At 40.5% G+C, this 20,573-nt stretch overlaps 1 protein-coding gene across 3 annotated transcripts in view; it reads right to left on the bottom strand.

The window, feature by feature from the left end:
• Positions 1 to 20,573, bottom strand: part of MSH3 (mutS homolog 3) — a 183,405-nt gene that overhangs the window by 148,535 nt on the left and 14,297 nt on the right. For all 3 annotated transcript variants that reach the window (XM_061424296.1, XM_061424297.1, XM_061424298.1), the window contains exons 7-8: positions 18,773 to 18,918; positions 15,395 to 15,561 (exon numbers count right to left, since the gene is read on the bottom strand). In XM_061424296.1, coding sequence (XP_061280280.1) covers positions 15,395 to 15,561; positions 18,773 to 18,918 — 313 coding nt within the window. The remainder of the gene's footprint in view (positions 1 to 15,394; positions 15,562 to 18,772; positions 18,919 to 20,573) is intronic.

The following is a 20,573-nucleotide window of genomic DNA, read 5'->3' as shown; positions in this document are numbered from 1 at the left end:
TTGTATTGCATGTAAATTATACTCAATTAAAGCTGATTAAAAATTAAAGCTTTTGATATTTGCCATTATAATTTATAGCTGAAAATATTCTATTAAGAAATCTGAACATTGGCCTTAGGAAGCATCACTATGAACAAAGCTAGAAGAGGTAATGGAATTCCAGTTGAACTATTTCAAATCCTAAAAGATGATGCTGTGAAAGAGCTGCACTCAATATGCCAGCAAATTTGGAAAACTCAGCAGTGGCCACAGGACTGGAAAAGGTCAGTTTTCATTCCAGTCCCAAAGAAAGGCAATGCCAAAGAATGTTCAAACTATCGCACAATTGCACTCATCTCACACGCTAGCAAAGTAATGCTCAAAATTCTCCAAGCCAGGCTTCAACAGTACGTGAACTGTGAACTTCCAGATGTTCAGGCTGGATCTAGAAAAGGCAGAGGAACCAGAGATCAAATTGCCAACATCCACTGGATCATGGAAAAAGCAAGAGAGTTCCAAAAAAAATCTACTTTATTGATTACACCAAAGCCTTTGACTGTGTGGATCTCAATAAACTGTGGAAAATTCTTCAAGAGATGGGAATACCAGACCACCTGACCCGCCTCTTGAGAAATCTGTATGCAGGTCAAGATGCAACAGTTAGAACCGGACATGAAACAACGGACTGGTTCCAAATTGGGAAAGGAGGACGTCAAGGCTGTATATTGTCACCCTGCTTATTTAACTTCTATGCAGAGTACATCACGAGAAATGTCGGACTGGATGAAGCACAAGCTGGAATCAAGATTGCCGGGAGAAATATCAGTAACCTCAGATATGCAGATGACACCACCCTTCTGACAGAAAGTGAAGAAGAACTAAAGAGCCTCTTGATGAAAGTGAAAGAGGAGAGTGAAAAAGTTGGCTTAAAACTCAACATTCAGAAAACTAAGATCATGGCATCCGGTCCCATCACTTCATGGCAAATAGATGGGGAAACAACAGAAACAGTGAGAGACTTCATTTTCTTAGGCTCCAAAATCACTGCAGATGGTAACTGCAGCCATGAAAGTAAAAGAGGCTTGCTCCTTGGAAGAAAAACTATGATCAACCTAGACAGTATATTAAAAAGCAGAGACATTACTTTGCCAACAAAGGTCAATCTAGTTAAAGCTATGGTTTTTCCAGTGGTCATGTATGGATGTGAGAGTTGGACTATAAGGAAAGCTGAGCACTGAAGAATTGATGCTTTTGAACTGTGGTTTTGGAGGAGACTCTTGAGAGTCCCTTGGACTGTAAGGCGATCCAACCAGTCAATCCTAAGGGAAATCAGTCCCAAATATTCATTGGAAGGACTGATGCTGAAGCTGAAACTCCAACACTCTGGCCACCTGATGCGAATAATTGACTCATTGGAAAAGACCCTGATGCTGGGGAAGACTGAAGACAGAAGGGGACGACAGAGGATGAGATGGTTGGATGGCATCACTGAAGTGATGGACATGAGTTTGAGCAAGCTGTGGGAATTGGTGATAGACAGGGAGGCCTGGCGTGCTGCAGTCCATGGGGTTGCAAAGAGTAAGACATGACTGAGCAACTATACTCAACATTTAGACTAACAAATTCCTATGCAAATGTGTATTTCAAATACATTTTTGGAATAAGATCCTAATTCTAGCATTTATTCAGCAAAAACTATGGTGCAACTTCTTTTTGAAGAAAAACATTTAACTCTAAAAAGTACATTCCATATTTACATGCTTTGAGATGATCACAGTTTAAATGTCAACCACTGTTTTACATACATACAATCATCCTAATACCAAGCAAATTTTTACAAATTAATTTACATTTCCTGTGACTGAAAGACATTTTTTGCAGTCACAAAAATCACAAAATCATTATCTGATATCATATGCCTTTAAGAAAAGCAAACAAAACCCTACTTTCTGAGAACTCAATCATTTTATAAAATTCTGAAGAGAATCATCAGCATTACATTCTCAGATTAGTGGAAAGTCATCTCAAATTTTTTTCATGCATGATTAAAAACATTCTCTCAGTGACAGACACAAAATCAAGACAATTTCACTTGGATCATAAGCCTTTTGAGGTCATTAACAAGCTCAAGGCTGCATGAGAAAACCTAAAACAAGCAATCTTCCTAAACTAACGTTTTCCTCATCAAATACAAAACTCTGATATTATCACCAGAAAAGGCTGCTTCGAAAAAATATTTGGAGGGAGGTTCAAGAGGGAGGGAACATATGTACACTTATGGCTAATTCATGGTGATGTATGGCAGAAACCAACACAATATTGTAAAGCAATTATCCTTCAATTAAAAATAAATTAAGAAAAAAACCTAAACAGAAAAAAAAAAATCAACAAACTGACAATCTGCAATTCATAGTACAATGAATAACTAACTGATGTTTCCTTTTCAATGCAACAAATCTTCACTACAGGAATAAATGGGGAAAAAAGAGAAAAAGAGGTCCCTGCTGTGTGTTATTGGAGAAGGCAATGGCACCCCACTCTAGTACTCTTGCCTGGAAAATCCCATGGACGGAGGAGCCTGGTAGGCTGCAGACCATGGGGTCGCGAAGAGTCGGACACGACTGAGCGACTTGACTTTCACTTTTCCCTTTCATGCATTGGAGAAGGAAATGGCAACCCACTCCAGTGTTCTTGCCTGGAGAATCCCAGGGACGGGGAGCCTGGTGGGCCGCCGTCTATGGGGTCACACAGAGTCAGACACGACTGAAGCGTCTTAGCAGCAGTAGCTGTGTGTTATGGGTTGAACTGTGTCCTCCTAGAAGCCCGATATGGAAATCCTAACCCCAGTACTTCAGAATGTCAGCTTATTTGGAGACAGAGTGCTTACAGAGGTCAGCAAGTTGAAGTGATGTCATTAGGTGGGTCCCCATTCAGTATGTCCGGTGTCCTTATAAAAGGGGGAAATGTGGACACAGCTCGAGTTCATGCTCAGTTGGTAAATCGTGTCTGACTCTGCAGGGCTTCCCAGGTGGCACCCGTGGTAGAAGTAAGTTAGTGAAAGTTGCTCAGTCGTGTCTGACTCTTTGCGACCCCATGGACTATATACAGTCCCTGTAATTCTCCAGCCCAGAATACTGGAGTGGGTAGCCATTCCCTTCTCCAGGGGAGCTTCCCAACCCAGGGATCAAACCCAGGTCTCCCACATTGCAGGTGGATTTTTTACCAGTTGAGCCACAGGGAAGCCCAAGGCAAGTGATAAAGAACCCGCCTGCCAATGCAGGAGACACAAGAGATGTGAGTTCTCCTGGCTTGGGGAAAGAAGATCCTCTGGAGGAGGGCATGGCAAGCCACTCCAGTATTCTTGCCTGGAGAATCCCATGACAGAGGCAAGAATACTGGAGCAGGTTGCCATTTCCTTCTCCAGGGGATCTTCACAACCCAAGAATCAAACCCGCATCTCCTGCATTGACAGGTGGATTCTCTACTGCTGAGACACCAGGGAAGCCCCTGGACACAGAAACACACAAAAGAAAGACAGTATAAAGAAACATAGGAAGAAGATGGCCATCTACAAGCCAAGGGGAGAGGCCTGGGAAAGCCTTCCCTCACAGCCCTTAGAAGAAACCAACCCTGCTGGAACCCTGATGTTAGATTTCTAGCCTCCAGAAGTAAAACAGATTTCTGTTTTTTAAGCCACCCAGTTTGTGGTACTTTGTTACATCAGTCCCAGCAAACTAACATAACCCCACAGAAAGGCTCAACATCTATTCAGAGACGCTTATAAATGAATCACTGAGATACCTAGTACATTGAGAGGCATGCTGTGGCAACCAATTTAAAGAGTGTAAATATGCTCACCATGGCTGATTTTAAGCTACCAAGGCTTTAACAACCAGAAAGCAAGTTCCATGAGAACATAATTAATTAGCCAGTCTCCCAAGCCTCTACAAGCTAGATCTAACACAGACCAACGACACAGGCTTCAGCATCTAAGAGCTACAATCCCTTTTCCCAAGTGAGCTTTCTGAACCAGGGATCGAACAAACCAGGCCTCCTGCACTGCAGGCAGGTTCTTTACCCTCTGAGCTACCAAGGAAGCCCTTAATATCTACAGATTACATCAATGTATAGCCAAGGTCAGAACCCCAACTGAAAACTGTAGGAGAGCTTCATAAAGGCCTAAGACTGTGAAAATATGGGCTATTTTAGAAGACAGATGTGGACAAAACCCAGCGTACCACATAAGAATAACTTAATAATGGTAAAAAAAAGAAAAAGAAAACAAGCAGTGAATGAAAAAAAGAGCTAGCACTTACTGAACACTTCCTATGTTCTATGTACCGTTTTAAACCATTACTTGCATTAACTAACTTCATCACCACTACTACTTTATGAAAAAGTTCTATTATAATATACCTGGTTTTGAATAAGGAAACAGAGCCAAAGAGAGGTTAACAAGATCCATAGCTTTATTAAAAAAAAAAAAAAAAAACGGGAAGCTAAGATGCTAAGATTCACACACAGGCTGTTTGGCTCCAGACTCCACACTCAGACCATGGTCCTATGCCATCTCTCACTGTATACGACATGTTTAGAACATGACCATCAGCATAGAGCAACCAGAGAGAGGGACAAGGGACCAGACAGGAGAAAGTGCGCCATATTCCTGGCCTCATGTTACCTTACACAAGCAATGGGTTTGCAACTCAAATGGGGTCTTTGCAATTCATGGACTATACATGGAATTCTCCAGGCCAGAATACTGGAGTGGGTAGCCTTTCCCTTCTCCAGGGGATCTTCCCAACCCAGGGATCGAACCCAGGTCTCCCACGTTGCAGGCAGATTCTTTACCAGCTGAGCCACAAGGAAAGCCCAAGAATACTGGAGTGGGTAGCCTATCCCTTGTCTAGCGGATCTCCCTGACCCAGGAATTGAACCGGGGTCTCCTGCATTGCAGGCAGATTCTTTACCAACTGAGCTATCAGGGAAGCCCATTGCAACTCAAACTCTGGTAAAATCAATTAATTTAACCTTTTTGCATAACTTGTTGCTTAAAAATGTCAAATCAGTAGAAGAGTATGCAAGTGAAAACTAAAACTCTCTATAAAACAACATCACTATCTCCTTACTTATGTATAAAAAATAAGGTTTAGACACAAGATAAGGATTGCCGAGCAGGCAAAAAGCACCTGTCCCCTCTCAGAAGCAATCAGCACAGCCCAGAGCCTCTGAGAAGGAATGCCGGAGAATCACACACATTCCCTAAGCCACAAAGAGAATTCTGGAAGATGAGGCTGGCACTCACTAAGCTTCTGAAACAAAGGCAGCACCAAGTAGGAAAAGTCAAAGTTTTCTACTTTTAAAATTAGAGGGAAGACATCCACAAACACTTCACATCATCACGGCCCCCGGGGATGAATGAATCCCATGACTATTTCCAACTTTAGCCAGTAATTAACTCTGGAATTGTTCTTTTTTAAAAAAATCCTTTTCATCTATGTATCTGCAGAGCATTGTGAAATACCAGCACTTTGACAAAGGCAGTGTATGGGACAACGGCGGGACTGAAAAAAACACATGTCCCCTTTGTCAGTACAGAGGGGAAGACAGAGTGAAGGAAACAAGCAAACAAGAAGCCTGAGGGAAGCGTCTCTCCTTTCAGGGGCATATAATGTACTGTACACAGGGCCCTGGAAGTAACCTAAGGACGCCCTTTCCTCAGCAGCTGCGGGAAAATGACAGAACGCGTTGAGAGGCTAAGTTCTGTGTCTCGGTAGCAATAAGTAGGCGGAAAGGAGGCAGAATATGACAATCAACCTGTAGACCAGGCTGTTCCCACGGTTTTCCAGTGGGTAGAAGAAATAGGATTTTATTCTGTATGGGTGAGCAATCAATTGTCTTACTCAATTTAATCACCCACAGGTAAATTCTGTGGTCTCTGGGGGTTGATAGTTAAAAGTTACATAAAAGACTGCCAAGTATCCTTACCTACAAGGTAACTTATACATCAATGACTGCCTGACTTAGCAAGTAGGAATTGCTCAGCCTTAAAAGGACAGTAATCATTTTATCAAGTGCTTCCAAACTACTAATATTTCAGTCAGAAGCCAGCTAGTTTTTACATTCCCACTTGTAAAAGTTATGTCGATGTCAAGAGTATTAAACAACTGTCAGCTAGTTTGAAAAAGGAAGCAAAAGAAACTGGGCATTCAAGGAAGGGAGGCAATGGTTTGACTTCATTCTGTAACCATCTACCAATTAACAAAAAATTCTTTAAAGCTACAAGCCACAGGAAGTAAAATCGTTTGCATGACTACCCAGTACTCACACATAACGGTAGTGTATAACTCTTCTATTAATATGTAACAAATTGCTAAAAACTTAGCGGCTTAAAACAACATACATTTCTTACCTCAGTTCTGTAGGTCAGAATTCCAACACTGACCTCACTGGGCTGAAATCAAGGTATCAACAGGGCTGAGCTCCTTTCTGACGGCTCAAGGAGAGAATCTGATTCCTTGCCCTTTCCGGTTGCTAGAGGCAGTCTACGTTTCATGGCTCCTGGCCTCTTCCTCCATCCTCTAAGCCAGTCTGAGTGGGTCAAACACTCACATCGCATCACTCTGACTCTTCTGCCTCCTCGTCCACATTTAAAGGACTCTGGTGATTCACTGGGCCCACCTGCCAAATCTAGGGTCCTCTCCCTACCTTAAAGTCAGCTGAGGAGCAGTTTTAACCTCCCTTTGTCATTTAACCTCACATATTCACAGATCCAGATCCTGGATTTGGGACACCGTATCTTTGGAGGTAGACAAATAGGTACCTGTAAGCATACCATGCTACTTGGTAGCTACTAGACCACCGGCACCTGTTTCCTCATATACAAATTTGTAATTTATAAATTATATAGTGATTACTATATAATAATAGTAATTACCACAAAGGGCTCTTGTGAAGATTATATGAGTTAATATGAGCAATGGTCACCAAATATACTTGGTATATATTAAAAGCTTTACCCAGTATTTTTTACAAACTCGTATTTCATCTTTGTTTAAACTTTTCTCTCACTGTGGAATATATTTCCCCAACACCTGTCTAGTTAAGTGTTGTTTATCCTTCTAGGCACTCTCTTGCATGAAGCTCCCCCTACACTGCAAAAAAACTGCATTTGTTTAATATAGCAGTTACTACTCATGCAGCCACTGAGCACTTGCAATGTGGCTGGTTGGAACTAAGATGTGCTGGAAGTGTATAATACACACTGTACTTTGAAAATTTTGTAAAAAGTAATGTAAAGATTTAATACAGAAAGCAGAATATAACAGAGCTGTATGTTGAAATGACATTTTGGATATACTGAATTTAAAAAGTGAATTATTAAAAATTAATTGCGTCTATTTCTTTTCGCTTTTCAATGTGGCTGCTGGAAAATTTTTAATTACATATGTGACTCACATTGTATTTCTACCAAGCAGTTCAGTTCAATTGCTCAGTCGTGTCCGACTCTTTGCGACCCCACAAACTGCAGCACGCCAGGCCTCCCTGTCCATCACCAACTCCTGGAGTCCACCCAAACCCATGTTCATCAGGTCAGTGATGCCATCCAACCATCTCATCCTCTGTCATCCCCTTCTCCTCCTGCCCTCAAACTTTCCCAGCATCAGGGTCTTTTCCAATGAGTCAGCTCTTCGCATCAGGTGGCCAAAGTATTGGAGTTTCAGCTTCAGCAGCAGTCCTTCCAAAGAACACCCAGGACTGATTTCCTTTAGGATGGTCTGGTTCGATCTCCTTGCAGTCCAAGGGACTCTCAAGAATCTTCTCCAACACCACAGTTCAAAAGCATCAATTTTTTGGCGCTCAGCTTTCTTCACGGTCCAACTCTCATATCCATACATGACCACTGGAAAAACCATAGCCTTGACTAGACGAACCTTTGTTGGCAAAGTAATGTCTCTGCTTTTTAATATGCTGTCTAGGTTGGTCATAACTGTCCTTCCAAGGAGCGCTGGTTCACAAAGAATTACCCTCGCCCTCTCATGTACTCTCTTCGTATTTAGTTTGCTTTCCTATCACACACACTGTATAATCTGCTTTGTACTGCAGTGATTTGCATATATGCTGGCTTTTCAAACAGACTGGTAGCCTTTAATGGGCAAGGGCTTCCCTGGTAGCTTAGAACGGTAAACAACGTGGGAGACCCAGGCTCGATCTCTGGATTGGGAAGATCCCCTGGAGAAGGGAATGGCGACCCACACCAGTATTCTTGCCTGAAGAATTTCATGGACAGAGGAGCCTGGCAAGCTACAGCCCATGGGTCGCAAAGAGTCGGTCACGACTGAGCTACTAACACACACACACAAGGGACAAAGGTCATGGATCTTCTAATCTCAAGACAATCCATGGTAAATGCACAATAAACGTTTGTGAAGCTGAATGGAAAAGGAAGCATTATTTAGCTAATGCGTTTTGTCTACATTGTTTAATTTATTGTTAACTGGAATGACCAGAAGTCAATCTGTCTTTGATGCAACTTTTTCTTGGGTTAAAGGATGGATTAGGATATAAGCAAATAGAAAAAGTTTCATACTGGAGCCTATTATACAGACTGAAGTAAGACAGAAAGAAAAACACCAATACAGTATACTAACACATATATATGGAATTTAGAAAGATGGTAATGATAACCTTATTGCAAGACAGCAAAAGAGACATAGATGTATAGAACAGTCTTTTGGACTCTGTGGGAGAAGGCGAGGGTAGGATGATATGAGAGAATAGCACTGAAACATGTATATTATCATATGTGAAACAGATTGCCAGTCCAGATTCGATGCATGAGACAGGGTGCTCGGGGCTAGTGCACTGGGAGGACCCTGAGGGATGGGATGGGGAGGGCGGTGGGAGGGGGGTTCAGGATGGGGAACACATGTACACCCGTGGCTGATTCATGTCAATGTATGGCAAAAACCACTACAATACTGTAAAGTAATTAGCCTCCAACTAAAATAACTTAAAAAAAAGAAGTTTCATAAAACAATTCTTAGCTTATCACATACAACACACCCATCTATCTTTGACTCTACACTACTGTACTTCATTTTTTTTCTAAGTGGTAACTGTAACCCACGAAATTGTTTTCACAGTCCACCAGTGACTTGTGACCACAGTTCAAAAAGCACCTCCTTGATGTGGCAGGTGCAGGCCTCCCCAGGGACACAAACCATCTTAAAGGTGTCAGGTGATGCTCAGCCCTCCCCTGGTCTCAATGGCCTCACCAGGTAAGGACTAACCCTGTGGTGTGGCCATGGTTCAACATGCAGATCCACTGATCACGCATTCTTCTCCCCAGCAGCCTTCCTGTTAGGGCTGGGGCAATCCAGAACACAATCTAGTACAGCGTGTTCAGCGCCCATGTCCACTCCCAAGAGGTGGAGAGCCCAGCTCAGCCTGGCCAAGAAGAGCTCATCAGAGCTGAAGGTACAAAGTAAGAGAAAGCGCTCACGATGGTGCTGAGGAAAACAGTCCTAAGAACTCATCAAGAGTTTTCTGAGCTCCTATCGTGTGCAGGGCTCCCAAACAAGCTTGTAGAAATGCCATCAACCTCAGTATTATGTATATTAAATAAAATTATTGTTGCTGTTGCCACTTAGTCCTGTCCAACTCTTTGTCACCCCATGGACGGTAGCCCACAAGGCTCCCCTGCCCATGGGAACAGAGTCTTGTCCTGGTAGTTGGAAGTCTTATGGTTGACTATTTTGAGGTTACGGAATGGATGTCAACCAATATGTTATTTTGTTTTTTACCTCTGACCCAGTTGCCAGTTACCCTTCATCAAGCAGCAGATCTCCAGACACAGATTGTTAATTCACCGAGGAATGGAAGGTGGACTTTCCCCATTGGCTGCACTTTTAAAATTATTCTAACATGCATAAACTTTAGGCAATACCAAAGAGTAATAAAAACTATTTTAAATTAGAGAAAATATCCAGGAAGCAACGTTCATTCATACTCAGAAGAATCTCTAGAATAAGATCCTGACTAGAAGCACTTCTGCTCTGGGAAGAAAGTGCAGGCACACACTTTCCCCTCTCTTCTGCTAAGTACAATTCCCTGCACATTACACATAAAACAAATAGAAGCCAACTCTGGAAGACGGACAGAGAGCAGACCAGCAGGGAACCTGAGACCTGAGGAGTGACGTGGAGGGGAGTCCCCTGGGCTTACTTTTGCCACATACAGCCCAGCTTTGGAGGTGAAAAGCTGACAGTCTCCAACAGGAGCACACAAAAAGGCTCTAACAAGCCTGCTCTCCCCAGACAAACACGCAAGAAAGAATTTTCGATAGCCAAACAAGATCGAAAATTCTTAGACAATAACCACCCTACTCCAGTCAAACACCACAGAAAAAAATACAATCTGACCCCATCCATACTAGCAAAGGCCAAGGGGGAACCTAGACTGCCTTTCTCACCAGACTGATAAATGGGATCAACGGATTAGTGTTAGTTTTTTGCCAAATGTATCTTTCTAAATGCCATGCAGTTCCAGAAAATTTTAACAGCGTCAATATTGTAAAAAATCAACACACAGCACAGACCCCATCCTTTGCAGCAGATGGACTACAACTGTGTCTCCCTGCCTCATCCTGGTTCTCTGACTGGCTCTTTATCCCCGCCCTTTCTGCAGCTTTCGATTCTTCCCCCCACTCCCAGCTTCTGACAGGCTCCCAACTCCTCGGTCTCCTCCTTTTCTCTGCACACTTTCTTCCTTTATGGGAACTGTTGCTGTTTTTCACTCAACTCTCCCGTGGAGGCCTCTTTTCTGTCATACCATTCCTTTGCCCAGAGACCCAACTGTCTTCCTCTAGAGTTCACATCCCTTGGCTGGACTTTATGGTCCTTGACTCTCTTTTTCACCAACTCTCAACATGAAAGTTCTCCTCCAATCAGAAGAGTCTCCCCTCTGTCTTCACACCTCTTCTAATATTTCCAGCCTGTGTGGCTCAGAGTTCGTGTCATTTCCACACATACACAACATACCATCCTTCCCACTACCAATTCGAAGCCCCACAATCCTGCAAAGGTCCCCAACCCAGCCAAGCTCCTCCACAAGGCCTTCCTTGGCTGTGCCAGGACGCAGGAAGCTCTCCCTCACCGTACTCAAAATTGACCATCATCTGCTCTGTTCATCTGACTTGCCTTGAAAATCAGTTTCTTTGAGAACTAGTAAATATTAATTAATATTTGTTTATGGTTTTCTTTTATAACCATATAATATGCCTAAGCTAAAGTGATCTTAACTGCAGTTAACACACTGCTTAAAAATCATTGTTTTTCCTTTGCTTCTTTCTATAGAGAAAATATAAGAATGTGTACATTCTTACAACAAATGGAAAAGATAACAAGATAGTAAGACTGATTTCCTAAGAACCAAACTGAAATCTTAAAAACACATTTTACAGAAATGATCTATAAATTTTTATATAAATTATATATAAAAGATAACTCACTGAAGAAAAGTCAATAGTTTAATATTATTTAGAAATAATTTTATTTTTGTACTACCTTTGACAAGAATTCATTCCAAATTATCATACAATACAAAGTAATTAAGTCTTTATCTAGACACACAAAAAGTGAAGCTTTCCGTGTCTTTACATCGTTGCTGCTGCTGCTGCTGCTGCTAAGTCACTTCAGTCATGTCCGACTCTGTGCGACCCCATAGACGGCCTCCTACCAGGCTCCTCTGTCCCTGGGATTCTCCAGGCAAGAACACTGGAGTGGGTTGCCATTTCCTTCTCCAATGCATGAAAGTGAAAAGTGAAAGTGAGGTCGCTCAGTCGTGTCCGACTCTTCGGACCCCATGGACTGCAGCCTACCAGGCTCCTCCGTCCATGGGATTTTCCAGGGAAGAGTACTGGAGTGGGGTGCCATTGCCTTCTCCGTTTACATCGTTAATACACAATAAATGAAATGCTTTTGGCGCCCTCTTGTGGTCAAAGTATAAAAATATAAAACAAAAACCCCCCAATACATACTTAAAATGGATATTCTGTAATTTCAAGCCATTCTGGTTTTTCTCACAAAGCTTTATTATTTCTTCTGTATTAATAAAATATCAACCATTAACGGGCAGAAACTGCTAGTTTTATTTTCTGGTTTAAAGCGAAAAAAAAAAAGAATGAATCTGAGACACAAGAAACTACTCCTCACTGCTTAAAGTGAAATCGTTCAGTCGTGTCCGACTCTTACCGACCCCATGGACTGTAGCCCACCACGCTCCTCCATCCATGGGATTTTCCAGGCAAGAGTACTGGAGTGGGTTGCCATTTCCTTCTCCAGAGGATCTTCCCAACCCACGGATCGAACCCAGGTCTCCCACATTGTAAGCAAGACGCTTTACCGTCTGAGCCACCAGGGAACTTAAAACAAAGAAGATACCAAAAAAAAAAAACCCACAAACTTTTCTCCTTGACATCAGTTCAATGTTATATTATTTACTATAGTAAATATGAAACAGACTTTTGGCAAGCTATGTTCTTCTTACCCTAATTAAAAGCATTCTCTATCCCCATTGCTAACTTTTTTTAAAAAACAAGGCCAGGAAGGCTAAATTTTATGAATGTTAAAGTGGACCCACTAGCATTCAGAAAGAAATTAAAGTAGAACCACACCTACACAGTAAAGGAAAATAAAGGAAAAATGAGTTAGAAGTCAAATGTAAAAAAAAAAAATTTAATAATAAATTGATTAAAACAAAATATAAACAATTATGTAAGCACTGTCAGAATAAGGAGATATTTCTACATATAAAAGTAATGGACTGTTCCAGTAAGTATGAAGAACTTAATTGGTCTAGGCATTATACTAAAAACAGAAAGAAATAGTGATTAAAATATAAACAAAAATGTTTTTTCAAGAGTCAAAAAAAAAAAAAAGGAAATACCCAAGGAGCAAAACCAATATGGAAACAGCTGCAAATGGAGATGACGCCATAAAGCACAGACAGTAGAGCATGAAGTTCCAACACACTTCCAATAGCAGTTCCAATGGAGCGCAGACGAGAGGCAGTATCACAAAAGACAATGGCCAACAGGAATAACAAAAAGAACAGCTTCCATCTACACAGAGCCTTCTATGCTGGCACTGTTCAAGCGCTTTATATTAACTTTTTATATTTACTCTTCACAACAATCCTAAGAGGTAAATGCTCTTACTTTTTCTATTTTAAAGAAAAGGAAACCGAAGAACAACACAATTGAGTGATTCACCCAAAGTCACTAAGGGGAAAGTCAAGTTTTTCAACCCAAACCCTATGTCACAAGAATCACACTGTTTCACTGTTTGACTTTTGAACGTCTATTACTCCATTCTGTCCGTAGATATAGGTCAGCTTTAGACTGAACAAAAATGTGGATTAATCGTTGACTATGTTTAGTCCATTATTTGAGTAAAATAAAAATTACATGTGGTTAGTAACACAGGGAAAATTACATGCCCCCTATGCTACTGGAGAAATACAAATTAAAACAAGACAAAGGCAGTTATCAAATTTGGTAAAACCTACATATGACACCCATACTATCTTTGGTATGCCAAATCACTTTTGAATCTTATCTGATGAGTAAACATTTATGAACATCCTCAGGCAATGCTGCCTACCAGCCAAAAAATTCCGTTTTGGTAATGTCTTTGTGGAATGTTTGATGTTTTATTGAATTCTGCCTTTAAATGAAAATCAGAAAAATGAAACTGTTGATTCAACTGATCAACTTTAGGCTTACATCTAAATTAATCAAATATATACTCAGTTACGAAGGAAAATTAAAATTAAAAACATAAAATATGGGAAACACAGTTTTAGAAGACTATCTTAAAAAACCTCTGAGATTTTACTAATTTTTTTAGCTCTCCAAATGCAGCATCCCTTATCAGTCTACTTGTCTGACTTTTGATTATTCAAGTTTAAACACTGAGAAAATGATTCAGAACAAAATACAGGAAATTCATGCAAAATGTTCATCTATCCAATTGGCAGAAATTATTTCAGTGATCACTTCCCATGCTACCAAGGAAAAAAATACATAGGAAATTTTAAGTTAAAAATTAAAAAAAATATAAAACTGACTTTGCAATATGAATCTAAATTTATAAACAACAAGAAAAAGGATAAATATACACAGAAATAATATACCAAAATGTTTAACAGTAGTTATCTCTGAGTTATAGCTTACTATTATGTGTATGGGACTTTTTTTATAACTCTCAACTTTTCCTGAATGAATATGGATTAGTGTTATAATCAGAAAAACACATTATGAAAGCTACTCTGAAAGAATTTTAAGTCAAAGGAAAAAGGAACATTCAACTCAAAGAACAAAGAAACATGCAGAACTTCACCGAATCATTCAGTTTGATTTTCCAACTGATTTGTCAACCTATTAAACATAAATCTTCGTGGGTTCACCTGGCTAAAGTCCAAATTCCTCAGTACATAATGTCCTCTTCACTGGAGCCTCAGCCCAACTTTCCAGTCTCTTCCCACCAAACTCCTTGGGGAACAGCCCAGAATCGTCCCACCCAGGCACCTTCATGTCTGTCACATTCACACTTTGTGAATCCAGTTAGGTCTGTACCGTCTTCCTCCCCCGGTGGATTATAGACGCTGCAGACACATGGCAAGCACATCTTCCTCCGTAGGCCATGGTGCCTAGCACACGGCCTCATCAATAAGAGGAGTGACCACAGATCTAGTAAATTTGACTACTGGACTCGGCCACAAATAAAACTTGCAGCAAAAATATGGCATTTCCAAAATTACATAAACTTTCTAAGAAATGATTATCTCCAGAAACTGAAGACCAACTACCGGATAATCTCATTAAACAATACCATAACCCCTTCCTTATCAAATAATACCATTAAATATCACTGCTGCTGCTGCTGCTAAGTCGCTTCAGTCGTGTCCGACTCTGTGCGACCCCAGAGACGGCAGCCCACCAGGCTCCCCCGTCCCTGGGATTCTCCAGGCAAGAACACTGGAGTGGGTTGCCATTTCCTTCTCCAATGCATGAAAGTGAAAGTGAAGTCGCTCAGTCGTGTCCGACTCTGTGCGACCCCAGAGACGGCAGCCCACCAGGCTCCTCCGTCCACGGGATTTTCCAGGCAAAAGTACTGGAGTGGGGTGCCATTGCCTTCTCCGTTAAATATCACAAACCCCTTTAAAAAGAGAAACTTCTAAAGGCCTACATTAAGGTGACATTATGGGTAATTCTGTTTTTTGAAATTTCCACTACTACGATGAAATATTTTTATACATAATACCAATTTTTAACGACTTTGATAGGTATTCACTTGGGAATCAGATCTAGGTTTCAGAATCCACATTATTTTCCAGCGATGTGCCAACTCACCTCACAGCCGTGACCCTGTGGATGAGCGTCTCTGTTTGCTCCGACAAGTCTGACGGAAGCAGCAGCTCCACTGGCTGCAGGCACAGGATCCGAGTTTCGAGCTCTGAACGGGAAGCGGAGTCCTGGAAACTGTCGAACACAACCTCACCTGTGGCGGGCTGTACTCCCTAAAGACAAAAAAAAGCAGGCACAGAAAATATATCTTTCCCCATTGTAACTACGGCACAGTATTAATACACATGGAAATAGTAAAGACGATACTCATGAGTGTGTACTTGAATTTCTAAAGTGTTTGAAAACCTGTCTGCTTTCCAAGACTCTTACATAAGAAGTCAGAGTCACCAATATTTAAACTACGCTAGATGGGACTATAGACATCCTGAGTCCAGCCAAATCCTGGATATAAAACACAGGATGAAGCGACAATGACAAGTCACCAAACCCTCCTGGGCCTCAGGGCCCTCCTCTGTAAGTGGGAATCAACCAGGTTACTTCCCTCACAAAGCTATTGTGAGGGTCAAATCAGAAAACAAATGAACACTTTGTAAGCTGTGAAGCGCTGTACATATAGTAGCTGTTATTGCTAAAAGTAATCAGTGATATGCTCCTAGTACCCTGGCCACCAGAGGAGAAGTAAGTTACTATTTTGTTATATAAAGTGAATAAATAAAAAATGCATTTTTTGCAAAAGACAAAATCGAATATAACAAACTCTGACTAAACCCCATGTGTACTGTCTATCCAGGGAAATAACTATGAGAACTGAAAGCCACTTGCATCACCCCAAGCCAATAACAGCAAAGAAAACCTGGAAAAGATTACAGTTTGGAAAAGAAGAAAAAAATTAAGTCATTTACTCATAGGTCGAGAGGCGATATAGTGGTGGAGGCAAGATTCACATGGTCTGACTCCAAAAGTCACACACCTATTCATTACTGATAATTAAGAAAGGCATGGGGTCAGTTACAGACTGCATGAGCGAACAGGAGGAAAAATAACCTCGCTACACTCAAACATGGCTGGTGGAAAGTCAACTGACACAACGCCTTTGAAAAACAGCCTGGCATTTTCTAGGAAAGTTGAAAGCATCCTGTAAAAGTATCCTGTAACTCAGCAATTCCTCCCCTGAGTTAAGAAACTCAGGCACATGCATATCAGAAGCCACGCATTAATACAAAAATGTCTATAGTGTATACTTTGTATAAGCAGAAACTGGGAGGAATCCACTTGTCCCTTAGTGGAAGAATGAATAAACTGTAAAATGAAATACAGCGTGGCAACAAAAGAACTACTAAGGTAACACATGCAAATAAATCTCTTGTACAAAATGGTAAACAAGCACGACCCCAAAGGAGTAAATACAACATATTTATATTAATATACTGCTTAAGGTGGCAAAATTCGATCAAAAAGCGAGGGAATTATTATCTTAAAGTCTGGATTATGGTTACCTCTGGAGGCAAGGGGCCCTTCTGTGAATGGCGTTATATTTTTTAAGCTGGGGGGCTGTCTCACATTACATTGGTAATTTTTGATTTATGCATTTTTCTTTTTTTTTTTAATCACTCATTCTTGGCTCAAGGAAGTCCCTTAATTCTAGCCCATAGGCCTTCTCTAGTGGCCAGATAACTGAACTGTAAGTACATGAGCATACATACTACTCCCAATCTACAACCCAATCTACAGTTGGGTTTATCTCCCAATCTACAACCAAACTTGTACAAAAGCTACTTCCAGAAGTTCAAGTAATAAAGGTATTGGCCAAATTCCTCTTTGCTTTTTTAAGCAGAGAAATGGTCTATATCATAAAACCTGCAACGTCTGCTACTCCATGTGATATGAGACACTGATAAGCCCACAGGCAGCCTATAGATAGAGCGTCTGATTGCATTGGCGCTACAACAGTAAAGCCTTTGATTTCAGACTAACTACCAGTATCCAAAGGATGACTCCTAGGTAGACTGGGGAACATGTGACACTCATCACAACAGGGAAACACCCAGCAGGAGCAGGGTTCAGGAAGATGAGCTCCATTTCAGCCACACTGAATTTGAGGGCCTCATCCAGTGACGAGCTGGACATGCACATGGAATTCTGCTCAGTGTTTCTGGCAGCCTAGGTGGGAGGGGAGTTTGAGAGACAATGGACATGGCTGAGGCTCTCTACTGTCCACTGGAAATGATCACAACATAGCTATACCCCGATGCAGAATACAAAGTTAAAAAAAAAAAAGTCCCAAGAAAATGACGGAGATGGAAACTATCAATTCTCCTTTCTTTTACATGCCAGTTCATACACTGTGTTCACTTTGGCAAAATGCCAAAGAGTATTTCTAAAGCACAAAATAGGAGTTGTATATACAATCAGCTCTGCTCCTTAGACTAAGTTCCAGGTAAGTATAAAATAGCACATTACATCTGTTAAAACTTAAAAGCAAATAACTTTACTATTTGTAGATGGGTTCAATTGCCTGCAGCTAGATAAAAAGTGCTTCTCAAGGATTAAAAAAAAAAAAAATCATTGAGAGTCCCCAATAGTAACGCTAATTCCCAGAGAGAATGGCTTATTGTTAAGCAAACATGAAAGTTAGTACCAAGTTATGCAGCCAAAATGAGGTATCAAAAGGTATTTTGGAGACATTTGGGCTCTAAGAATTCTTACTGATGTTGTAGCTGGTTGCAAAAGTTCAAAAATATAAAGAGAATGGGTTATTACTTAGGCAAGGAGTCCTGCTTCTGCTTAACAGAACAATGGAGTCTAACAATAGTTCCAAGAGGCCCTTAAGTCTAAGATTTTAAGCAGAGTCCAAATAGGTCTCTAAATGGGCAAATCTGCTCATAAACTGCCAGAAGGCAAGATCAATAAAACTATGATTCACAAACCATACTCACCTGGAAGACTGGTTATAAATATTCCTAATGTTTATTAAAAATGGAGTTTTGAATTGGCCAGTTATAACCCTTAACTACCCTTTTCTCTAAAACTAGACATGACAAACTCATAATTGTTTGCCTTTAACTCCAAATCTAGAGGAAATTTGTAAAACCCTTTGTTATCCACGTATGTGTTGACGTAAATGTTTTATTCTGCTATCTGAACACTGTTTGCATACATGCCTATCACCGTGTCTATCTTCAGCCCTAAACTACTAGAGCACATGGACAGAAGACGACCTGGATCCCTCCAAAGCACAGAGTGCCAAACAGTCATGTACGAAAATTTATATTTCAACATATAAAATTAGGAGGGAAATGTTTTTCTAGTACAAGTACTTGAAGACACAACCCATCAGATAGCCTCATTATAAACCATACATTATTACTCATATTTAAAGATACCATGAACATATCATTCGCTCTTCACCTACAAAGTACTTACCACAATTCCAATGGAAACGCTCCCCCTTTTTTTGTCTTTAACGTTTTCTTTGTTTTCACAGATACACAGAAGATAGCTGGTAGAAGTATCAGTCATTACCTCATCGACATTTACAGCATCATCCAGCTTGACTAGAGGATTCACATGTAATAATTATTAAAGAAAAACAAATGCTACATTCCCACGAGCTTTTCCTCCTTAAAACAGTAGTTCATTTTCCTGGATATTTTTGCTCTATACAAAATCTTCCATACAGCATTCATTCTTCTGATTTACTCTGATTATAGTTACAATGCTGTATCTTCCCTAAGATATAAGATTCATGAGAACAGACGACTATTATCCTCTCACTTCCAAAAGGCCTGGAATATACCTCAGATCCTATGGAAGCCCAAACATAATCCTTGAATCCTTAACAATCCCATAAAGTTTAATTCCACAAATCAAAGCATGAATACACTAAAATAGTGTAAATTACTTCCCCCTACTAAAGTGCCTAACAGCTCTAAGACATAAGAAGAGAATTTTTTTAAAAACGTGAGAAAACCAAAAAAGAAAACAGAAACATACTTGTGTGTGTGTGTATGTGTAATGAGTCCATTAAATAAATTCTCAGGAATGAAAGCTGTTTTTGGACATAGTCAGTCTGGGAACATCCACTTTGGGCATCAGCTGATAAGAGAGTAAAAGAGAAGCGGGAAGGGGTGCTGTTTTAGAAGGAGGCTTTAAGAAAGAGACTCAAGTTTGGGCAAAAGAAACAACAGAATTACCAAGTTCTTACAGCCTGATCAGCTTAGAACAATACAGAGTTGTTAATAGTTTGGGGTCCATTCTGAGTGATAACTATTCCCTATTCATGGTATTAACAGAACAAAACAGCTTTCAGAATGTGGGTAGAAGCTACATAGGACTCTAAATAAGCAGATCTAAATAAGCATATCTGTAATAAAAATAACAGAAATACTGCTGTCACAGAGTGTCATTTAAGACTTTATCCCTACATTCTTTTATTCTGAGAGACCTGATCCCATCCCACAGTAAACAAAGCGCTTCCTTATCATATTTTATATGTAATTATCCAGTTTTTTAAGTTGACAAAATTTTATGACTCTGCTGTTAAAATCATGTGGCTTCAAGTAATACATTGAACTGATAAATGACCAAAAACTAGGGACAGTCACTGTATATACTGAAGATTCTTACAAAGTGAGAAACTTACAATCCATTTTCAAAAGTAGTAAAATTCTTGTGACACTGACAATTAATGAAGATGACCTACTATCATCTTTTATAAGCAGTTAACTGTGTGTTAACTTTGTAGTTTTCACATTGTGAAGTTAGTAAGTTATTTTGTAGGTCTCACTGAGGAAGATGTACAGGAGTTTGTAAGCCCAAGCAACTAGCCACTAAGGACACAGGCCTGGGGAAGATGTAATTTCACATCAGTTGCTGACTTGCTGTCATCATTTACCAGGCTCTTTTTTTCTCTTAAAATATGATGACCTCTTCTTTAACTGCGGCATTTGAAAAATGCCTCTTTCTAGCCAAAAACCAACCTTTCTCTCTTCAGTTATCATACTAATCAAAGTTCCAAGTAACCATACTGCCTCATCTCATCAAAAAGGTACCCAGTTTGCAATGGACATGTACAGACTGCTCTATCTAAAATGGATAACCAATGAGGACCTATTGTATAGTACCCCTGGAACTCAGCTCAGTGTTCTGTAGCAGCCTGGATGGGAGGGGGTTTGGGGGAGAATGAACACGTGTATGTATGTGGCTAAGTCCTTGGCTGTTCACC

Source organism: Bos javanicus, chromosome 7 (assembly GCF_032452875.1).
Source record: "Bos javanicus breed banteng chromosome 7, ARS-OSU_banteng_1.0, whole genome shotgun sequence".
NCBI classification, from domain to species: domain Eukaryota; kingdom Metazoa; phylum Chordata; class Mammalia; order Artiodactyla; family Bovidae; genus Bos; species Bos javanicus.
The sequence above is the reverse complement of the archived record's forward strand: the minus strand, read 5'-3'. Positions and strand labels throughout refer to the sequence as shown.